The sequence below is a fragment of the Gymnogyps californianus genome, chromosome 15, assembly GCF_018139145.2.
Source record: "Gymnogyps californianus isolate 813 chromosome 15, ASM1813914v2, whole genome shotgun sequence".
Taxonomy (NCBI): Eukaryota; Metazoa; Chordata; class Aves; order Accipitriformes; family Cathartidae; genus Gymnogyps; species Gymnogyps californianus.
Genome location: NC_059485.1, coordinates 4,593,460 through 4,614,229, shown reverse-complemented (window position 1 = coordinate 4,614,229; position 20,770 = coordinate 4,593,460). Strand labels below are relative to the sequence as shown.

The following is a 20,770-nucleotide window of genomic DNA, read 5'->3' as shown; positions in this document are numbered from 1 at the left end:
CACTGGCACTGGCACGGCCTTGGCACTGCAGGCACTTGGCTGCTGGTGATGGGCTGGGCTGGCAAACACACACAGGGTGATGCCTGCTGCCTGTCCTGTGGGGTCTCGGGGTGCCCCTTGTGCTGTTCCCCATCTCCAAGGTCCCCTCTGTCCCCTGGGGCAGCTGGACTCGTCACCGGGTCCCATCGAACCCCTGCCAGCCTGCAAACTGCTGCTGAAGTGTAACACCTTTGTGGGCAGCAAGCGAGAGATGCAATGGGCTGAGCGGAGCAGAAACCATCTGGAGAAGGTGCCAACACCAGAGGCTGCTGCTTTTTGGGACTGGCTGCACCTCGCTGTGCCAGGAGTCGGCGGGTGCCACCTCCCAAGGAAGCAAAGCCCAAGGGCTGGAGGCGGTGGGAGCAGGAGGCAGCGAGCGCCGGGCTTGGCACCCCTGACCCAGCCCCACCAGCACCGGAGGGTCTCGCCATGCCAAGCCCCCGGCTGGTTGAAGCGCAGCTCACACCAAAAAGAGCAAATCCAGCGTTTCATCCTCAACACATCGTCCCTGCAGGGCTCGGGGTACGGGAGTTGCCGTGAGCGTGGTCGCAGGGGAAGGACTCCCATCTCCTGCCCCACGGGCCCCAGCGAGCAGAGACCTCTGCTCCAGGGTCCCATCCCGTCCATCGGTGCCACCCCGCAGGGGGACTGTCGGACGGACGGGGTCTCCCCAAAGAGCCACGCGGCGCCTGGGTTGGGTCTGTCCCCAAACATGAGGCAGGGGCTGAGCCAAAAAGCGATCATTGCCACCAAGGGGAGAAAAACCCCGCAGTCAGGACAAGCGAGACAAAGAAAGATGCTTCGTAGGGTTGCTTTTTTTCAATTATTTTTTTTTTTTTTATGAAAAAAGATCACACGGAGTTCTCCAACAAACAGAATGCCAAAAAAATTGTTTTAAACAAAACATAAACAAAACAAAACAAAAAAAAAAGACAAAAACCTGGCTCTCCTTTCCTCTCGATTGTCTGAAATATCCTTGTGTTCCATAGAAGGCAGTGGGTTTTAAGTGCTTTCTATTTAACATTAGCATAAAATCTCTCTCGCGCGCTCTCTCTCTCGCTCTTTAAAATATGCTCACACAATTTGCTTCTAGAAGTACAGTACACTTTGAGCGTGGGGGGTGTGGCTGTTCCCAGATCATTTACAATCACAATCCAACAGGAAATAAAAAATAATATTCTAAACGTCAGACTGTGTTCATTTCTGTTGTTGTTTTTTTTCTTTTTTTTTTATAATTTCATAATTTTTTTCACAGTTTTAAAAAGTTTATATTTATATATATATATTTATATTTATATTTATAATTAAAAAGTTGAATCCATTTAAAGACTTATAATACAGGAGGGCTAAAGAGTCTTTTGGTACATTAAAACTGTACAGGCTAGAACTGTCACTATCTGCCGCGCCGAGGTGCCGGTGGCCCGGGGTGGAGATGGTACGAGCTCAGCACCATGTGGTTCGTTTAAAGGACGAGGGGTAACTTTGCAGGGGCGTCCCTCTCCCCTGAGCCCCGGCCTCCAGTCTCTGGTACGCAGCCGGTACCAGGGCGGATAGTTTCCAATCTGTCCTTGTCTTAAGCATCTCCCCACCGGAGCCTGGGCCGTCGCTCCCGGCCAAGCCGGGCCCCGCTCCGTGTCCCAGCAATCTGTAGCGCGAGTCGGTAGTTGCAAAGATCAGTGCGTCTCTTGGAGGTTTTTTTTTTTTCATTTTAAGTGCAAGGATGTTGCATCGTTGCGTGGTTCTCCTCCGGTGTCCCCTCTGGCCAGGTGCAACCCTGGTGCGGCGGCGGTGGTGATGCCACGGGTCCGGCGTGTGCCCAGCGGGAGCGAGACGGTGGGTCAGCTCCGCAGAGGGAGGGAGGAGGCGATGGTGGCGGCTCTCCAGGAGCCGTGGGGAGGTTGGCCGGCTGGATGGAGCAAGCTGAATTGTCCCCTCCCCGAGCCTAAGGTGGCAGTGGGGCTGTGGCCGTGGAAACGCCGCAGGCAGGCACAGCCGGGCTTCACACTCTATCCTTCAAATGATGGGCAAGGGCTTCCCAGCAGCTCCACGTCCCTGCTCAGGCAAGGCATGGCGGGTAAAGCCGGGCGAGGGACGCCGAAATCCAATGGCCTGTGGTCTCCTCTGCTCCAAGCACCGAGCAGCAGCTTTTCCCAGTCATTTCCTGCCCCCCTTCACTGCACGCTCCAAGACGAGTTCTTTGTTCGCCAAGTGTCACCCCCTCACCATGTGCTTGCTCCCCCCAGCACCTTTCCAGGGCAGGAGGGACACAGAGTGACAGGGAAAGTGGGTTCAGACTGTTCAAGGCAGTGGGAAGGCAGCATCCCAGACTGGATGTTGGCTCGTCTTCCACCCAGCTCCTCCCAGCCCGGAGGACGTCTTCTGCCACCTCCATGCTGGGGCCAGCTCTGCCCCTTCGTGCTCCACGCTGCTGGCCGGGGGCCTCCAGGGAAAGGCAACCACAAAAAGGCGCTGAGAGGATCGAGACGAGGCGCTGAGAGAGACTCATCTCCTTTCTCTTTCACCCTGTCCTTCCTAAAGGGTCATGCGAAAATAAGCAGGAAAGGAAATATAAGGACGGAGAGGAGCGTACGCAGAAGGTTAGCGGGTGTCCTTCCACGTACAGGCGGCTGCTGAGTTACTGATGGGGCAAATGACACAAAAGGGATCCCTCCTGCCGGGGGGTCCCGCTGGTGAAATGATCACGAGACCCATGTGCTTTCCTGGACCAAAAGGAGGAAGGGAGAAGTTGGTCAAGTGTCACCTTACTTAAAGCCACTTCCAGAAGAGCCTTGGGGTTCAAGCACCACCACCACCACCACCCCCCAACGGCATCTTCCTCAAGTCCTGTAACTGCTTCCCCAACCCCTTTCTTCAGCCCTCTCCTTCCTCCTCGTGTCTCTCGCGCTCTCCTGTCTGTAGTGTGACACAGAAGTCATGAGCATTGAAAGAAACAATCATGTCGTCTGAACAGGCACGTCCTCAGGTTTGCCCCGTCCCTTCCCAGGGGGTGGCACGTGTCCCCTGGGCAGTCAGCAGATGACAGGGACCCCGTCAGTGTTGAAGATCATGCCCGTAGTGGGCTCGTAGGTCCCTGCAAGGTAGTAGAGGTCCTCACTGTCTTGGTATTTCTTCGTCTTTAGCATCTGCTCATACTGATCCAGACCAACAACAAGACACTTGTGTGAGATGGTCTGGACATCGTTTTCATCCACGTGAGAGGACTGGTAGAGGGCTCGCTGCATTACAGGAACAGAAGGAGGGAGACAGAAAGAAAAGGAGCAATTAGATCTCACAGGATTTACAGCATCACCTTCAGTATGCAGGAAAAACTTCCATTACAACTGGCCAGAGCTTGTGCTCATGCTCAAGCAGAACTCCCCGTTCATCCCCTGCCCCCAGGGGAGGGACACTGGGAATCTGCACGGGCCCACGGGCAGCGTGGACACAATCTGTCCAGCGCACTAAACCTGAGCTCTCGCTTTCACTCAGCTCCCACCGACGGGAACGCCGCGGCTGCCGAGCACACGGACAGGGGAATACGGAGGCCAGGAGTTCGTCACCCTCACTTCAAGGATACAAATGCAAAGATGAGTGCTGGATACCAGCCCTCTGTTCCTGCTAACACCTGCAGCGACTCCCACCCTCCCAGAAACACCCATCCAAAGTCCTGGGCACTGCGGACTCAGAAGCTGAGGCAAAAAGCAAGAGCCAGAGAAGCTCAGGGGGCATTTCCCCAGCAGCATTTGTTTTGGAGTCCCCCAGCATCCCCTCCCAGCACACCCCCAACCTCACGAACCTCCATAAAGTCCTTCCTCTGGTTGGATGCCTGCAAAGCTGTGGACAGACTCCTGCCCGATTTCTGATCCCAGCGCTGTGCCCAAGAGGAAGAGAAAAGAGAAAAGAGAAAAGAGAAAACAGAAATGAAAAGCAGGTGAATTAGTTGTTTTTCCATGCTATCACCTCCTGCCCACCACATGTGCCTTTACAACATCAACCCCTGTCCACAGCCACTGGTAATAAATACCAAGAGCTTACTGTAAACCACACTGCACACGTGTGCAAAATCCAGTGTTTCTGAGCACCAGGCCAGTCATTCTTACACTGTAAAAAGACTCGATCTGGCTCTTGAAACTCTTTTTGGACTGACACAAAAGTCTTTGTTTCCTAGTATGATAAAACCGACCCCTCCCCTGCTCAAGGGGTAAACACCAGGCTTGTCCACACCACAGGCAGCCCCCACAACATGAAACGATGGGGCCATCCCCATTATGGTACCAGTAACAAACTGGGTCACGGCTGTTTTCCTCATCCTTGGAAACAAAAGGGAAGAAGCAGCTTTGCAGCCCTCTCGGCAAAGGAGACCAGCCTACCTTGCCTTCGTTGAGTTTCTTCCCAGGGTTGGTTTCTTCTGGGTGATAAAACCATTTGACTCGGACCACCATGTTGTTCCCCCACGACTCCCACATGCTCTGGATCCGGCCAATGTAGGGCAGGTTGGGGCGGCCGGCTGAGAGGAAGACCGCACAGTCTCCGATGCGGATTATCTCCTTGCCCCGGACGATGGCCTTGTAGAAGAGCTTCCTGGCCTTCCCTTTCATTCCTCGTCTCTGCCAAGAGAGGATCACGCAGGTGAGCAGCCAGGGATCACCCAGGTTTTCCCCACCCACCACTGCCTGCCCTGTCCCACATCCCACCCTTCGCTGTCGGCAGAGCCACAGCATCCACAGGCATTCCTACAAGCAACGGGGCAGAGGGACACGCCAAGCAGGATGGCTCCCCGACACACGGCGAAGGCCAACCCCAACCTCCTTGCAAACTGGAGACCTTAGCCGGGGACACACCACGCCAGCAGAGTTTCACCACCCCAGGAGAAGGGAAAGGGCATGGGTAAGAGGCACCACAAGGCAAATGCCAGTGCCGAGCACTATGGAGCCGTGGGAGCGGCTCTGTTTACCTGTGTGGGTTTCCCAAACCACTTCCACAGCTGCCGTGCAGGGAGGAAAGCAGCAATCTTGGGCCTGTTCTCCACCGACGGCAGCCGCTGGCGCTTGGCCAGCTCCTTGGTGGTGGGCAGGTGGATGCCCTCGCGCTTTTTGGGCCTGCTCTTGTTGCCGCTCTGCTGCGGTGCCGGCTGTTGCACCGGCTGCTGCGCCGGCTGTTTCTGGCTCTGGGGGTGGGAGGATGCACGGGATTTCCCTGCCTGCTTGGTTTGCTTGGGTGGGAGGGTTTGCTGCACTGAGGAACTTGGCTGGGCCTCAGCTACTTCGTCATCAGAGCTACAGGAGGAGTCTTCATCCGTAGTGGAGGAGGAAGAAGAGCTGGAGCTCGATGAAGAAGAGGTCGATGAGGCCGAGGAAGAGGAGGAAGAGGAGGAGGAAGAGGAGCTGCTGCTAGAAGAGGAAGAGGAGGAGGAGTTAGAGGAAGAGAGAGGGGTGGATGCTCTCGAGCTGGCCGAGCTGCTGTCCTGGGCTTCCCCTCGGTTCTTCTCAGCCTCCTCTTCTCCCTCTGACTCCGAGCTGCTGTCGCTGCTGTTGCTCTCAGACTCCTCCACGGCTGCTGGAGCTGCTGCCTTTTCTTCCTGGTCCTTCGAAGCAGTGATGCTCTCCGCTGAGCCATCGAACTTTCCTCCAAAGCTGGCAGGGGAAGGGTCTCCCTCAGCTGCTTTGGCTCGGGAAGATTTCTGCTTGCCCTCTGCACCCACTGCAGGGGAATAGCCCAGCCCCAAGAGACTCTTGCCGTCTCTGCGACTGGCCAGGTTTGAGTCCTCCAGCATCCTCATCGCCTCCTTCATCTTCTTTGTCTTGGGAGACATCACGCCCTCATGGTCCAGCTTGATCAGGATTTCGTTGTCATGCTTCCTCTGAGCCTTGACCATGGTGCCAAACTCCTGGGTCTCTTCTGTGGGCCGCCCTTTCTTGGCCTTGGCTTTCGACGCCGAAGTATCGCTGGAGCCAAAGGCCGTCAGCGTCCCTGGGAGGTCGCTGTATGGTTCCGTGCCGAGGATGTTGCCGAACACAGCAGGCTGGTAAGTGGATTGCGGGGGGCTATGCAGCTTAGCGGAGATCTTCATTTTGCTGGCTTTTGACCGCTTTTCCTCTGCGGGGGCAGGAGAGCCTCCAGTCGGCAGCGGCTGTGATTTTCGTGACCCCTTCATGTTTGGCTTGCCCAAGCAGGCTGGCTTCTCTGGGACTGAAGAGGCAACAGGTGAAGACTCAACCTGATCCTTCTCTTCTGGCAAGGCAGCCTCTTCTGCAGAGGGGAGGAAACACAAAGGCATGATGGTATCCATCCAGATGGGCTTTATTAGCTCAGACACAACCCGACACCAGGGCTGACCGGTTTCTGGCCAAGGGTGGCTTGTTCCTGACTGCTTAGGTATCCCCAAAGAGGCAGAGGCCCCCACTGCTCACTGAACAGCCTTACTAAGCAGCCTGGCCTGACGCCAGCGCCTGTGAGCAGCTGATGGGCAATGCCCAGCGATGCTGCTTCAACAGCAGGGGAACCAAACTGCAGATCTCCTGCATCTTTGGCCCTACTGATGGCTGCTGAGATGCTCAGCTGAAAAAGGGACCCTGCTCTGCAGCCCTGACTGACAGAAGGAGGCTCTCGCAGCGCAGGCCAGCTTCTGAGCCAGCCTCCTGCAAACTGTAGCCACAGCAGAGCGAGCTGATGCATGGATGCTCTGCACTTAAGCAGTGCATCCATTTGCCTCCAAATCTTGCCCCAAGCAACAGCTCTAACTTGGGGAGAGTGGTGGGGAACCGTGCAAGGACTCGTATCAACTCCAGGTCTGGCAGTGGTGACAACCTACCAGCTTTCGCCTTGACGCTTGGCTTTCTCCCTCGCCCTTTGCCCTTTGACACAGGCTCCTCTGACCCCAGTGTAGCTCCCTCTTTTCCTTCTCCAGTGTCTTTGCTGGATTTACGGCTACGGCGCTTGGTGCTGGGTACCAAAAGGGCCGGGGAAGGCTCAGCACCTGGAACAGGTCAAAGAGATGGTCAAATGCAGTCAAATAACACATAAAACAGAGATGCGATACAGGGAACGTATCCCTACCAATTCTGCAATAGCGACTGGGCTTTTTTCCCTATGGGTTATATCCCACCCCAGCTCTGCATGTCCATAATTGATGGTGCAATCTTTGTGATTGAAAGTCTGTGAATTCATCCCAAAATCTCAGAGGCAGGTGGCCCGAAACTCCCTACATTTCATAGTGGGAAGTGTCATACAAAAAACTGAACAGCAAGACTCACACTGGATCTTGTAGTCAGGTGGGAGAAGCCGAATGTGAGACAGCGGGATACGTCCTGTGTCCCCATCATCAAACTCTACTGTGATGAGATCACCATCTTCCTCCAGATCCAGGGCTCCTGTGGGTTGGGGGAGCAGAAGATGGGATTAGGGACAAACATCAGAGTACAAACTCCTTGTCAGGGAAGCGGGGACGCGGGGAAAGACAGGGATCCCACACCAGCTCCAAAGCATCCCGTCCCCACCTTTCCTAGGCTGTGCAGGGAGAGCACAGAAGGCTCACTCTGCAACGGAAAGTCCCTGATAATACTAAACCAGCCCACTCAGTGTAAAATTTCCCAGGCAGCAGCACTGCTCCAGAACATAACCACCATTCCAGTTTGACTTCCCACCTCTTTCCCCTATTTCCCTCTATTCTTGCAGAAATTCGCTTCTCTGTTTTCACTGCAGTATTTTTTTTTAACCTGCATTTTGTTATCAGCCATCACAAGCTGCTGCTTTTCACCTTCTCTCCAAGAGAAACAAGCTGTGTTCCCACCCTCTTTTCTTGCATCAGCATCACTGATCTACAATTTATAAGTAATTCTTCCTTTATACACACGTAGTGCGACCAAGAGCCCAAAAGCAAGACCAGCCATGGTAGAATTGCCTAGGGCTCCTCACTGGCTTTTTAATGGGACCAGATGGGGGAGTTGATGTGTCAGAGGCAAAGCTATGAGTGTGCAGGTGATTTAGAAACCTCCACAACCTCAGAAATCTTTGGTGCCTGGAGTTAATTCTGACTTTTTGAAGTGTCTTGTATTTCTCTGATATTTTAAGCTCCTAAATTGCTCAGACCTCTTCCTACGAGAGCACATCTCCTGGACCAACAGGATGTTACTAAATCAGCATCACGACTGAGTTGGGCGTGACCTGGAGGAGAGGAATGCACGAGGCTCTGACCTCCAGGACACTCGCAGCAGACCTCAGGGCTTCCCCAGACAAACCTGACATCCCTCAGGACACATAGGACTGAGACATCCCTGGTTCGCAGTGCAGAGCAGCCAGGGTGGCCTTACCTCGGACAACTGTCCCTGGGTAGAGGCAGCGGTACTGCTGGCTCCAGTAGGCTGCAATCCTCGTGCCCTCGGGCAGGAATCGCACTGAAGGTGGTTTCACGTCGATGATCTGCTCGGGGCAAGAGGAAGGCAATTACTGACGTTCTTGGCACCAGCACAGACCATCCCACCACACTTGGTGTGTAGCAAAGCAGCTCTGGAGAAGGCAAGGGACAGTTTCCCTGTTGGGAAATGGCCTCCTGTCTGCTCACAGGGCAGCGTGAAGGACTATCCCTGCTGGCATACAGGCCTAGTGCCCACTGCCAGTGGGGGAGCTCAGCCACGGGGCAGCGACCCACCAAGGGGAGCTCTGCCCAGACTGGCCGTGGAGGCAGGACCAGGGCATCTCTGCAGCCCCAGCTGGGGGAGGAGGAGGCTTCCAGCTAGCCTCCTCCACCGCAAAACAGGGTTCAGGCACCAAGGACAGGCACCCTTTGGTCTCACATACCGCTTCCTGCAAGAGTTGCTCCAGGCAGTAAATGTGGGGACGGTTTCCCCTCTCGCCTTCCACGACCACACGGTATCTGAAAGACAAAGGCCCGGTCAGACACGGCGCATGGAAGGCATCACCCCGGATCAGCGAACACCTCCCTCTGAGCCCTACCACCAGTTTATTTGAGAGCATTTCATGAGAGGTAATTGGATTTTCCTCAGTGCTGATAAACCAGAGTGAACTCTCCTTCCCTCCTTGCCAGACTCTGTCAGTCTCTCTCCAGCCAGCTCTACACAACCCCCAAACTGATCCCTGCATCAGCTCCGTCCCCATTCACCGGCAGAGCCCGGGTGGATACGGTAGCTCCTCAACTCACATGTCTGGTGAATGCACCGTCTTGACATGCCCAGCATAGAGCAGCTTGTCATCCATGGGGATGAGGACACGCAGACCGTCTTTCAGCTCATCCTTGTCAATTATGCAGGAGCGGGGAGCTGTGAGGTGTTGGAGCAAGATGGGGATTAGAGAGCACCATACATGAAAAAGCGACAGCAAGCGGAGAAGGAAACCTCATACTCCCAGCATCACCCTCCCCTAGGAAAAGGCCAGTAAGCCCTTTGCAGAAAGGGTGCTCTCTGGCTAGCTCCTGGCAGAGGAAAATTTTGCCCTCTTGGTAATAATAAAAAGTCCCCCCTCTTGGTAATAATAACAATATACCAGTAAATGAAAATAGGGCAGCACAGAGACTGGGCTTCATCTAGATGTCACAGTGGGCCACTTTGATAAGGCTTGGTTTTGGCAAGCCAAATTGACTGGGAAAGTGGTATCTCTACCCCAAGGACTCATGGCTTTGGATGAGGAAGGTGTGAAAGCAGCACAGTCCTCTGAGCAGCCCTGGGAAACTTGCCCAGCTCCTCTACCTGTACGATTAGCCCCCTGGCCCCTCCTGCCCTCACCTGGTGTGGGCGGTCGTTCAACCAGCATGCTCAGTGGGATGTTCTCATCCTCTGAGAAGCTGCTGTCTTGGTTGGGTTCAAAATCCTCCTCTGCTGCCATGCTCTCCATGAGCTTGCTGACAGCTCCTCCTTTCCCTCGGTTCTGCAGGAGAGCAAGCAGCACGTCAGCTGGATGACAACAGGCAACAGTCTGATCCCATCTCACCTTCCTCCAGCAACAAATAACCTGAGGATATTGGGACAAACTTGTCTCCATCCTCAGCAACATTAATCACACAGAGAGTTAAGTGGGTGTACGCAAACTTGCTTTTTGGTTGAACAAAGACCTTTGTTTTTGTGGGTTTATCCCCAAGCATCATTGACAGCTGACGAAAAGCTATTTTACACATCCTAGCTACATCTCACTCCTGGAGGTTAGGAGAGATGCTGTGGAGCAGACAGCTGTAGCTTTGCTCTGCATTCACCATCTCTCTGCACAGTGTTCCTGAGACCCTGACTTCACTGAACAGGCAGCAGGCACTGTTCCTATTTCTTCTCAAAGCCCCACGATCCATTTCTTGCTGTTACACACAGACCATAAGCATTACACTCAGAAATCATGCGAGAAGATGCAGTAACGTGTGTTATGAGAGAAGACAGGCTACAGCAATGGAGCAGAAACCAGTTGTGACCCGGCTCACCCAGTGCTGAGCAAGGCAACTCCATCACCATCTCCTTGGTCCTTGCTATCTATGAAGGCTCTCCCTCCACCCTGTGGCAGCCTTAGAGAAAATCCTGCCTGCTCGTTAATTTGGGGGATGAAGGCAAATGAACACCAGATGGTAGCAGCAGGTACTACCTGATAGTCTTCCTTGGATTTTAGGCTTCTCAGACCAGCATTTTGCCTGTAACACACCCAGCAAAACCTGCGTGTCTGTTTTCCCTCCCTCACACTGCAATAGTCCAGGAAAAGAGCAGGGCTCTGCCAGCCACCCTCCAGTTCACCCAGATTAGAACCAGCCCCTCACCTCTTTTTTCACCTCCTTGGCTTTCACCTTGGCTTTGCTCTTCTTGGTGGAGCCCAGGGCATTTGCCAGGCTGACACGAACATCAGATGGGGAGCTAGGGATGCCAGGAGGAGACATGGACGAGGAAGAGGAGCAGCAGGGTGTTTCTTTACCCTTCTTCCGCTGCTAAAAATAAAAAGAAAACACTCCAATCAGTAAGGAGAGGATTGGTAAAGATCTGGGCCCAGAGAGGGGAAAGGTGGAGCAAAGCAGGCTGTGCACAGGTAGGATGACGTGCAGCCAGCAGTTAGTTCACTGACCGCACCACGTCCTACATCTCCCAGCTCTGCTTTCAGGCTTCACACATTTTGAGAAGTGCTTTTAATTACCCTGGAGAGTAATTCCTGCCCATCAAACCTTCCCCCAAAGAGCTCCAAGAAGATCCCAGCTGGCCTCATGTCACAACTAACTTGTCTAACTCTCCCCACAATCAGTGCTCCTCCATAATGCTGCCAGGAACTGAACCAGAGCCGGAGAGAGCCGAGCTTTCAGCCGAGATGAAGACCCAGCAACCCAGAGATCACTGCCACCACCAGCCAGGGACAGCCCTCAGAAGACACCATAGAAAAGGTGAACGGCCTTAAAGGCCAGCGTGGGGGCCACAGCTCAGCAAGTGGGTAAGGTCGTGCAGAGAGTGGGAGAGAGATTTCGCAGATGTTTTAATGCAGGATTGTCCACTGGATGGATTTGGGACATGGAGGGTGACACAAGTAACCTGCCCTGTTCAAACACAACAGGCTTTTACTCCCTGCGAGTCAGATCCAAGCCTGACAGCTCCTCTAGGCGTACATGGGGCTGGCAGGGGTGACAATGGGCAGCCGAACAGCACTGGGGCAACTGCCGAGACAGGACTCAACTCTCCTCTGCTCTAGCAGAGATAGTCGCCCTCCCCTCACCCTCAACTCCCAAGGGTCCCACACCAATTCCGCGAGCGCGTTCCTCACCTTGTTTAGCTCCTTCCTCTCCTTCCCCTTGCTGCCCTCCTTTTTGGGGCTCATGGGTGCCCCCTTGCCACAGCGCCCAGGCTTGGAGACAGGAGTGGAGCTGGCAGGTGCCGCAGGGGTCAGCATGGCCGAGGATGTGGTGGCGTCGTGGAGGAAGATCCGCTCGCTCCTGCGCCGGTTCCACAGGTCATCATCGCTGGCCTCCAGCCCAAACTCAAAGCTCAAGTCCTTGGGGGACTTGAATTTCTTCAGCTTGCGGCCTTTCTCAGACCCAAGCTTGGCCTTGTCAGTGCTCCCAGATCCGGAGTCGAGGCTGCTGGGGGCCTGGCTTGGCGGGATGCTGCTTGCCTCCAGTGGCCCCTTCTTTCCCCGCAGCAGCCCTGAAGGCGACTTCTTCCTGATCTTGATCTCACTCTCCGAGTCAGTGTATTCAAACTCTGTCCCTAGGTGCAAAGGATTTAACCATCAGTCAAAGCGCTGGCTGAGCCAAGAGGGGCCACATCCCGCTGGAAGCTTTCGGGCTCCATGGGAGATGCCGTGCCTGTTCAACAGAGCCCTTGCTTGTTCCCCTTTCCAATCCCCACATCCCTCAGATCTGAATTTCTGCCCCATAAAACACTGATTTCCCTGAAAATAAGTCTCCCCTGCCCCAAACCACAGCCCACCCATTCAGGCAGTGTGGTTCAGTATGTTCCCTGCCTCCGTTTTCTCCCTTCTCCCACAACCAAAACCCTACAGGAAGCTCTTAGGAGAAAAGATACTCTTAACATTTGCCCCTCCACAAAAAGGAGTTGCTCAGCTGAAGCCAAGCGTGAACCCCACAAGCTGAGCCTTCCTCCCCTCCCGGTGGGAGTCCTCTCCAGGCTCACCTTTGTTTCAGGAAAACAATCTCTTTAACAAATTCAATAAACCCATATTTCAAGCTTATTTTTTCCCATTGGCCAACAGACACCACAGATCTTTTTATTGGCTCAGGTAATCGCCTTCAAGTCAAGAGAGGTAACTGATCTTTTGTCTGTGGCAAATGGAAATCCCCTCACATTGGCCTCTGCTCAGCATCATTGGCACAGCAGTACCCGGAGGCCTGAAATACTGCAATAATGCCAAGATGTTCACCACCTTCAGTGTGTTCCCCAGAACTTGATAAAGGAGAGCAAGATCATACGTTTCCAGGGGCAGAAGGGAAACTGAGGCAGCACCTACATACCCAGCAACATGGGCAGGAGGTAGGCAAAGCACTGTGGCTGCACAGGCACTGTGCCATCAGAGGGATACCAGCCAGGAAGAAACCTGCCCAAGGTCATGCAGTAAGTCTATGTTGGAACAAGATACTGAGCCCAGATTTTCTAAATCCATTTATTTCCCAGGGCACTGGACCTCATGGGGTGGCACAGCACCTCTGAAGATGTGTACAAACATCAGCAGAACCTGGTTCTCCCTCCCCAAAAAAGAGCATCAGCCAAAGGTCTCTCTTGTATCCTCCTCCAGTCTGCTGTGGATCCGCCCTCTTTGCACACACATCTGCATGACTCTGCCTTCAGACCAGCAAGGTCTGAAATCAGGCCTTGCTTCATGCCAGGGACGTTGGCAGAAACTCTTCTCAAGCCCAACAGCGAACGGCCACTGCTGTGATAAACACCGCGTGCAGGAGACCCTTGAGAAAGGACACAAGGGACCGAACAACATTCACATGGGAAAATGAAAACGTACGAGGCACAAGCATGGAGAGCATCTTCTCTCAGTTCTCCTCTCTCAAATATGCTCACTTTCCTGGGTAAATTCAGTCTGCAGGAACCTGCCCTCATCTTCTACCCAAAGCTCTTCCCCTGAGACAGCCCCAGCACGAACAGGAAAAGAGCAAGCCTGTCAAAACCAACGCTGGCAAGGCTCAAAATGAAAAACCCATTGGAAATTACAACACTCCTCCTCTCTCACTGCCTCATGAGGCAATTTCTAGATGCTTCCAGTTTCAAGGAGGGCAGGTTACAAGACAATAAATTCTTAACAGAGGCCGTTGGAACAAGTTGGCAAAAGCCTAATATAGCATGGAAACAGTGCTAAAACAAGCCAGGCTCCTAAGGAAGACATCATTTTCCATTCTGAAGCATGCTATAAATTCCATTATCATTTAATAAATATTAATAGAGAATTTATAAATGGAGCCCATATAGATCTGTCTGACCGGGAACAATGTCACTAATGGGCACTTGTGCAGCAGGGCATGGGCAGGGGAAGGAATGAAACTCCCAATTATGTGTAACACACTGACACTGAGACAGAGATGGGGACAGAAACACAGGGTCTGGCACCGCAAACACATGAGCAGAGGAAGGAATGCTTGTTTCAGGTCTCGCTGGCTGGTTTCTGTGAGGAAACTGATGGAATGGGCCGATTGAAGGGGTTTTTCTTCTGCTTGGGTGTCTCTGCTTCTCTTGGGTATCTAAGATCAGCTGCATTTAGCACATGCTTCCTGCCCTAAAATGTAACAGCACTTCACTGCCTTCAGCACTCTGTCCAAGCGGACACAGTATCCCATCGCTTGCCTTTGCAGCATAACTGTTAAGGATTCGCCAGGTAGGAAAAGAGGAAACTCTGAGAAAGCCACAGGCAACTGCCCCTAGGGAAGCCATGGCTGCAGCTGCTAAACCTGCCATACCCGTGACTGGTTCTTGTTTTCTTGCCAGGTGATTCCCCCCGCCTTCAGCATCAGGACCAAGCAGCCAAAAGCAAAGAAAGGGCAAGACAGTGTCTGGGTAACAACCTGCTCTCTTGCAGCACAGCTGGGACCTCCTGAACCTTCCACCTTGCCCCCATGGCACCAACCCTAACCATGCAACTCACCCATCAGGCTCTGCCGCTCCTCCTTCTTCTTCGCCTTCTGCTTGGCCTCCAGCTGGATGATGGAAAGTGGAGGGGGAACGATGGGGCTGGGCATTGCACTGGCGGCAAACCTCGCTAAAAGGCCCAGGCCGCTCTCGTCAAGGGCAGGCGATGAAAGCCTGTCGGTGCCATCCGTCCCATAGTCCTCTGCTTCCTCCTCTTCCTCTTCGTCCTCCTCTTCCTCCTCCTCTGAGCTAGAATCTAGCACGCAGAAAAGAGGGAGCCCATTACAAATCTCATGGAGTTGTGCATCAGCCACATTTCCACCCCGAACCGATTACTCTCCTGCTGCTCTGTGCTCACCTAAGTAGCAATGAGCCACCCATGAGCTGAGCCAGAAGATGCTGGCCACGGACACACACGTGTCTTTGCAGCCATACAGCTGGCATCACCCTGCCTACCACCACCCTTGAAGGACACAGCAATACAGGGTACGGCAAAGAGGACCCACTCAAGCTGAGGGAGGGAAGAGCAGGGTGTTGGCAGAGATTTGAAAAGGATGCCACGCACCCCTTCCCTGCAGCTTTCAGGAGGAATTAAAAGCTTAATTCCTTTGAAAATCCCAACCTCGGAGCTGTGGGATTCCCCTCCCGCCCACCACCTCTTCCTCCATAACGAAATCCATTAGCGTAATCAGAATCAGAGATCAGCAGGGAAGGGGAATACCAGAGATCAGCCTGCGCCACGGCGGGAGGCAAGGAGGACACAGAGAGGAGAAGGGGCAGGAGGCAAAAATGCAAAGCGGGGGGGGAGGGAAATAATAATTCGAAAGCAATGGATTTGGAATGCATAAGGGGGGAAAAGTGTAGGTATTGTTGGAGACAAGGAGGAGTGTTTAAACACTCTGCCTCAAAACTCTCCGTGCCTTTCATTTCCCTCTCTACAGCTCAGGCTAGGGAAGCCCAGCTCAGCACAGGCAGGAAGAGCTGCCCACAGCCAAAATCTAATTCTGGCAAAGAAATCAGCCTTGCTGCCTGCCTCGGCTGACACCTGCAGAGAGCAGTGGGCTGGGGTTTTCCTTTATGGTGTATATACAGCAGGTATTTTGGGGGCAGATGCTCTGAGAGTGGCACCTCTCCCTTCCTACAGCACTTCCCAAGAGTCTGTCATCAGCTCAAAGGCAATTAATTTTAACAGCATCTCATCCAGTTAGTGCTGGTGAGCGAGAGTCACTACACAAATGCACATATACCACACACATACATATACACACACATATATGAGCACATATAGCTATAAATACATATATATATATATATTTAACTGCAAAAAGTGGGTCTGGAAAAGATATTTCATTTCTCTTGAAATTGAGGGCTTAAGTAGGATCATCAAGGTTGCTGGAGTATTTCCACCACTAGCAGGAGCCCTGCTCTCCCTGCCTGAGCCCACTCGCCAGCTCCCCGCCAGCCGCTATCCCTGTGTCTGAAAGCCAGCCAAATGAGAAACCAGATCCCTTCAAAATGAGCTGGAATGAACATGAAAATCCTTTTCTTTTCACGTATGCCCTCTGGGATAGATAAAAACGTCCTCAACACTTGGTTGTTCAAAAAAAAAAAAAAATACAATAACACAAGTGTTATTTTTCCACTTTGGATTATTTTTCCACGACATTAGAAATAACAGGAGTATCAGAAAACAGTGTTCTCATCCTTGCATTTTATCAACTGAAGTAATGGCCAGGTTTTTTTTTGTTTTAACAACGAGAGCTTATCTCCGTAGCATACATCAGATAGTCACAGAATACGAATTTTTAACTGCATAAAAATCCCTCCCCATTTCATTTGCTCAGGCTGGTTCCTTGTGATACAAAAATGCTAGTAAACCTACAGTCCTGCAGTAAATACTACAAAATCCACAGCCCTGCTCACTCCTTGCATAAAAACCACATGCAAAATAAACATCCGCAGCAAATTAGGATCAGATTCCTTCCCCTACCAGAAAAGGGGGCACAACTGCTGTTTTTCTACCACATTTTGCCAAAAAGAAAACAAATCCAGATGAACTCGGCTATTCTGAGACGTGGAAACCACCTGCCTGAAAAGCAGCAAAACCGTGCTTGAGTTCAATGACGCACCATGGGGTACTGAGACCCCCTCAACACATCACATTTGCCTCCGAAATTCAGCAATTCTCAGCAAAACCAGAAAAAAATTGGAAAAAATCAACCTGTACAGCCCCTCATGCCAAACCTAAAGTCGGCCGAGCCGACAGTGGCTCGCTGAGCAGCTGGGGAGGAGAACAGGCAAAAAAAGGGGAAAGTTTGCAGGAAAATCCCTCCGTGACCTGTCCCGCGCGAACCCCCCGCAGCACCCTTGGCTCAGCCACACCGACTGCCCAGGGGCTGTGCCGAGCACAGGCAGCACCACTCCTTCGGCACTTAAAGACTGTGCATGTGCAAGGGCATAAGGGTGCCCAGCAGCTACAGTATTTCAAATGCACCAAGGTAAAAGAGATTTAAAAGCCAGGATGAAAGCGGCTATTACTCACGTTACAGAAAACGTACAATACTGTAACGTACCTGGCAGTTATTCTAACCTCTTTCAAATATACGGTGTCACACTATGGAAAAGACAACTGAAGGTAGTCTCTTGTCAGCATTTTTACCAAAACACTTACATTTTTATCTGCATGAGATACCATTTTCAGCCTGAAAATAAACACATTTTAACACATTCACAGCACAGATCTATCCTCCTCCACCTCTCATGGCGAGGGCAGATCTTGCTAACTCCACTCTACATGCACAGCACAATCCCTGCTCCTCTTCCTCCTGATTTTCCAAGGGACAAAAACTAACAAATGAAACAAAAAGAACACATTTGGGGCTCTGCTCCAAACCCACATGCTTCTAAACTAAGTCCCCAAATTTATGGTCATGGTGGCAAACAAGCTGCTGGTGCTCTATGGCCATCTGCACGGCTTCTTGGAGAGACTCATGATGCCTGTATTTAATGTGAAGCAGGAGTTTTACTCCTACTGTACCCAAACTATGTGTGGGCTTAAAATGAAGTATGCACAGATGCCTTTACACAATTGAAGCCTCAATTTTTTCTCCTGAAAAGGTGATTTTTAGTTAACAATGGGGAAAAAGACATTTAAAAAATCATTTTTTCCTTCAACGGTAATTCTGTTAACACTGAGCAAGGGTAAGGGCAAAAATATTCAAAGTTAAAAATATCTTTTCTAATTGACATTTTTAAGAGCATGTATATGTGTGTATATACCCACACACGCAACCACACGTGTACATACAACTCTACAGCCAAAACAAACAATAAATTCATATTTAAATGCTACTGATGCCAGATAAACTGGAGCCAAAGAAGCTATTTTTTTCCTAAAATTTCTACCTGCATTACATTAAAACCAAACCCAATTAAAAATACTAAATTTTCTCATTGCTTTTAACAGCTAAGCTGCCGTGGTATTTTACTGTAGGAGAGCAGTAAATGAAGATTTGTGAATGATGAACAGAAATTGATTAAGCAATTTGGTTTTTAAAGACTGATGTAACAAGATGGATTGAGGAGGGTGTGGAGAGGAAAGGCTTGGGAAGGGGGGAGTAAAAACACACACTTAAAAGAGTCATTTCACATTGTAAAAAAAATAGCATGATTTTCTCATAACACCAAGCAGGCCTACAGCATACAAAGCAGGCTAAGTACAGGCAGACTTTAGACAGCTACTGGGTCATTGACATCTGATTTGTGTGATCTGTCCAAATTCTGGAGGTTACTTTTTTTGAATGTCCAATTTAAGATTGTACCTTTTTTTTTTTTCCAAACAAGTCAATTCTCATCATTGGAAGATTTTTTTTTTCCCCCCATATGTGCTGTGCTGCTGACTCCAGAAGTACTTATAAAAAATGAAAAATATTACAACTATCACATGGGAATGACTGTGTAGGGAACCGCTTATCCCTCGCTTTTTTTTTTTCACTGGGGTAAAATCATCCTCCAAGTCAGAGAAAGGAGAGCAGGGAAGAAGGTACTAATTTCTTAAGGAAAACAGAGTATGGAGGAGGAGGAAGTATGGGTCTTCAGTCTCAGAAAGCTCAAGGTATTTCCTATCCTGATGGCTTTCAAAAGTCCCATGTGGGTTTAGCCCACATTAGCAGTTTCCTCTCCAAGGTCACTGGATGAAAAACCACAAGCTTTGCCTGTTATCAAAACAGCAACGTGGTGTTTGGTCTGTAAGAAAGCAGTGTGTCCCTACCTCTTCTATCTCAAACCAGATGAAAACAGGTCTTCCTGCAGCTACTCCTACCTCTGACATAGACATTGGCAGGGCCACAGCCAGGCAATTACCCTCATACTAGGACAGTCTGCATCGTGGCCCAGAAACCTTTAAGGACAGTGGCAGAGCCTTTGCAGGCAGCGCCGTGACTTCTCATCTTGGATCCATCTGCAAATCCTTCCCTTTGCTAGGTTAAGGGGATCTCCAAAAGAAGGTCTGCAAACAGTAAAGCATTTCTGGAGTCCTCAAACACATACACACAAGCAAACCTTCCATGCAAGACTCTTCATGGACAGAGGAAAGTCAAAAGTGGACAGCAATCATCTTCAAAATTAAAATAACCAAGAGAATGCAAAGAGCTACGTGTCATTATTCATGGAGGTAACATCGAAACATCTGAGGCTGACAGATGACATAAAGAAAAGTTGTTTTGCCTACCTACATAACAATGGTCAAGGTTCGGGTTCATGGCTAGTGACCCTCGCTGAGAAGTGTCTGCCCTACAAACAGCCAACCACTTTGCTTCTTTAGTGCAGCGTGAGAGCAAATGCAAGAGACCGACACAGACATTCAAAGCATCATGGATAGGGGCAGGGGTGAAAGGGTTGGTCAAGCAGCTGCAAGGAGAAAGCGAGCACTTCTAGAAAAGCTGAGGTTATTAATCGGTTTAGTATCAGGGAAAGCCATTAGAAACCCTATTACCCAAATATCCCTTCAAGTAATGCTTCTGAGAAAGAACAACAACAAAAAAAAAATCATTTGCAGAAAAAACCAAAACTGTAACCAATAATCCCTCCCCGCCTCCCCCTCCATGCCCACCTCCCACCCCAGGAGGTTTTGCATCTTTGGTTTCCCCACCATTAAATGACACCCCAGAGGGATTTACAATGCATTTCCCCATTTGTTCCAGATTCCCCAACCTCCTCCCATATCCCATCCCCTCCCCAGACTTTATCCCATAAAACTGGGATTTTTTTTTTTAAAGCAGACAGGTTACTTGAAAAATAGACAAAGCCAATTAGGGACAAGTTACCTATCTGCTTACCTGGAGCAAAACCAAAAAGCAAACCCAAAAAACCCTCAAGAACTTGGTACCTAAAAGGGACTGATATCCTCAAAATTTCCAACAGCAGCAAAATAAACAAAGAAAAGATGCAGGAAGGAACAGGGAAGGGAAGAATGGAAGTTAACGCAGACTATTCATGGAAATGTGCCAATCTCACCCTTACATAAAATCCACTATCCACAGAACTTTTTGGGTTCTCTAAAGAATAATTTTATTAATTTTTTTTTTTGAAACATGTATTTCTCTCTTTTGGGCTTTCTTTGAAATGCATTGGTGGATCCAGCCCAGAGCCACATCAAACCAAATCAGCGTTCTGTATCTTTCTGCTGTGTTTGATAATTTTTTTTTAGCTTAAATCATCTTTCTTTGGAGGTCGGGTTTGGAGGGAAGAAAAAACAAACACGTGCATGGAGGAAATTAACATCAAAAAACTAAGAACAAACAAAACAAAAGCAAAATTATCCAGTCCCGTTTTCAATTAACGGCCGTCTGAGCAGTGTGAAATACTAAAAGGCTTTTGCTGTGCTACATCCAGGTCTGCCGTGTAACTTAGATGATAACAACTGGGGATGCTCTTGCTTAGCATTCAGCCCAGACGAGCTACTTTCTTTTGGGAGCTGAGGGCTCATTAAAATGACCTTTCCCCATGATTATTATTTAATGAGTGCGCTCTAAAACAGAAACCCCTTGTGTCTCTGGAGGAAAAGTCTCAAGTAATCTCTTTTCCCACTGAAGTACTAATGACAGGCTGACAAAAAAAAGCTGCAAGAAAAAAACTGGGGTGAGGGTGAGGGAGGGAAACTGCAGAGTTGAATTTAATGC

The 20,770-nt window shown here is 50.7% G+C and overlaps 1 protein-coding gene across 4 annotated transcripts in view; it reads right to left on the bottom strand.

Moving 5' to 3' along the window:
• Window positions 1–854: 854 nt before the first annotated feature.
• The window catches only part of TNRC18 (trinucleotide repeat containing 18), a 57,421-nt gene continuing 37,505 nt past the window's right edge, over window positions 855–20,770 (bottom strand). For 3 of the 4 annotated variants that reach the window (XM_050905663.1, XM_050905665.1, XM_050905664.1), the window contains 13 exons: window positions 14,608–14,847; window positions 11,767–12,209; window positions 10,784–10,948; window positions 9,777–9,918; window positions 9,197–9,314; window positions 8,836–8,911; window positions 8,349–8,457; window positions 7,293–7,409; window positions 6,851–7,015; window positions 4,994–6,288; window positions 4,410–4,646; window positions 3,836–3,910; window positions 855–3,275 (listed from right to left, as the gene is read on the bottom strand). In XM_050905663.1, the coding sequence (XP_050761620.1) occupies window positions 3,069–3,275; window positions 3,836–3,910; window positions 4,410–4,646; window positions 4,994–6,288; window positions 6,851–7,015; window positions 7,293–7,409; window positions 8,349–8,457; window positions 8,836–8,911; window positions 9,197–9,314; window positions 9,777–9,918; window positions 10,784–10,948; window positions 11,767–12,209; window positions 14,608–14,847 (3,389 nt within the window). In that variant the 3' untranslated portion in view covers window positions 855–3,068. The remainder of the gene's footprint in view (window positions 3,276–3,835; window positions 3,911–4,409; window positions 4,647–4,993; window positions 6,289–6,850; window positions 7,016–7,292; window positions 7,410–8,348; window positions 8,458–8,835; window positions 8,912–9,196; window positions 9,315–9,776; window positions 9,919–10,783; window positions 10,949–11,766; window positions 12,210–14,607; window positions 14,848–20,770) is intronic. The other variant, XM_050905666.1, reaches the window with a different exon arrangement.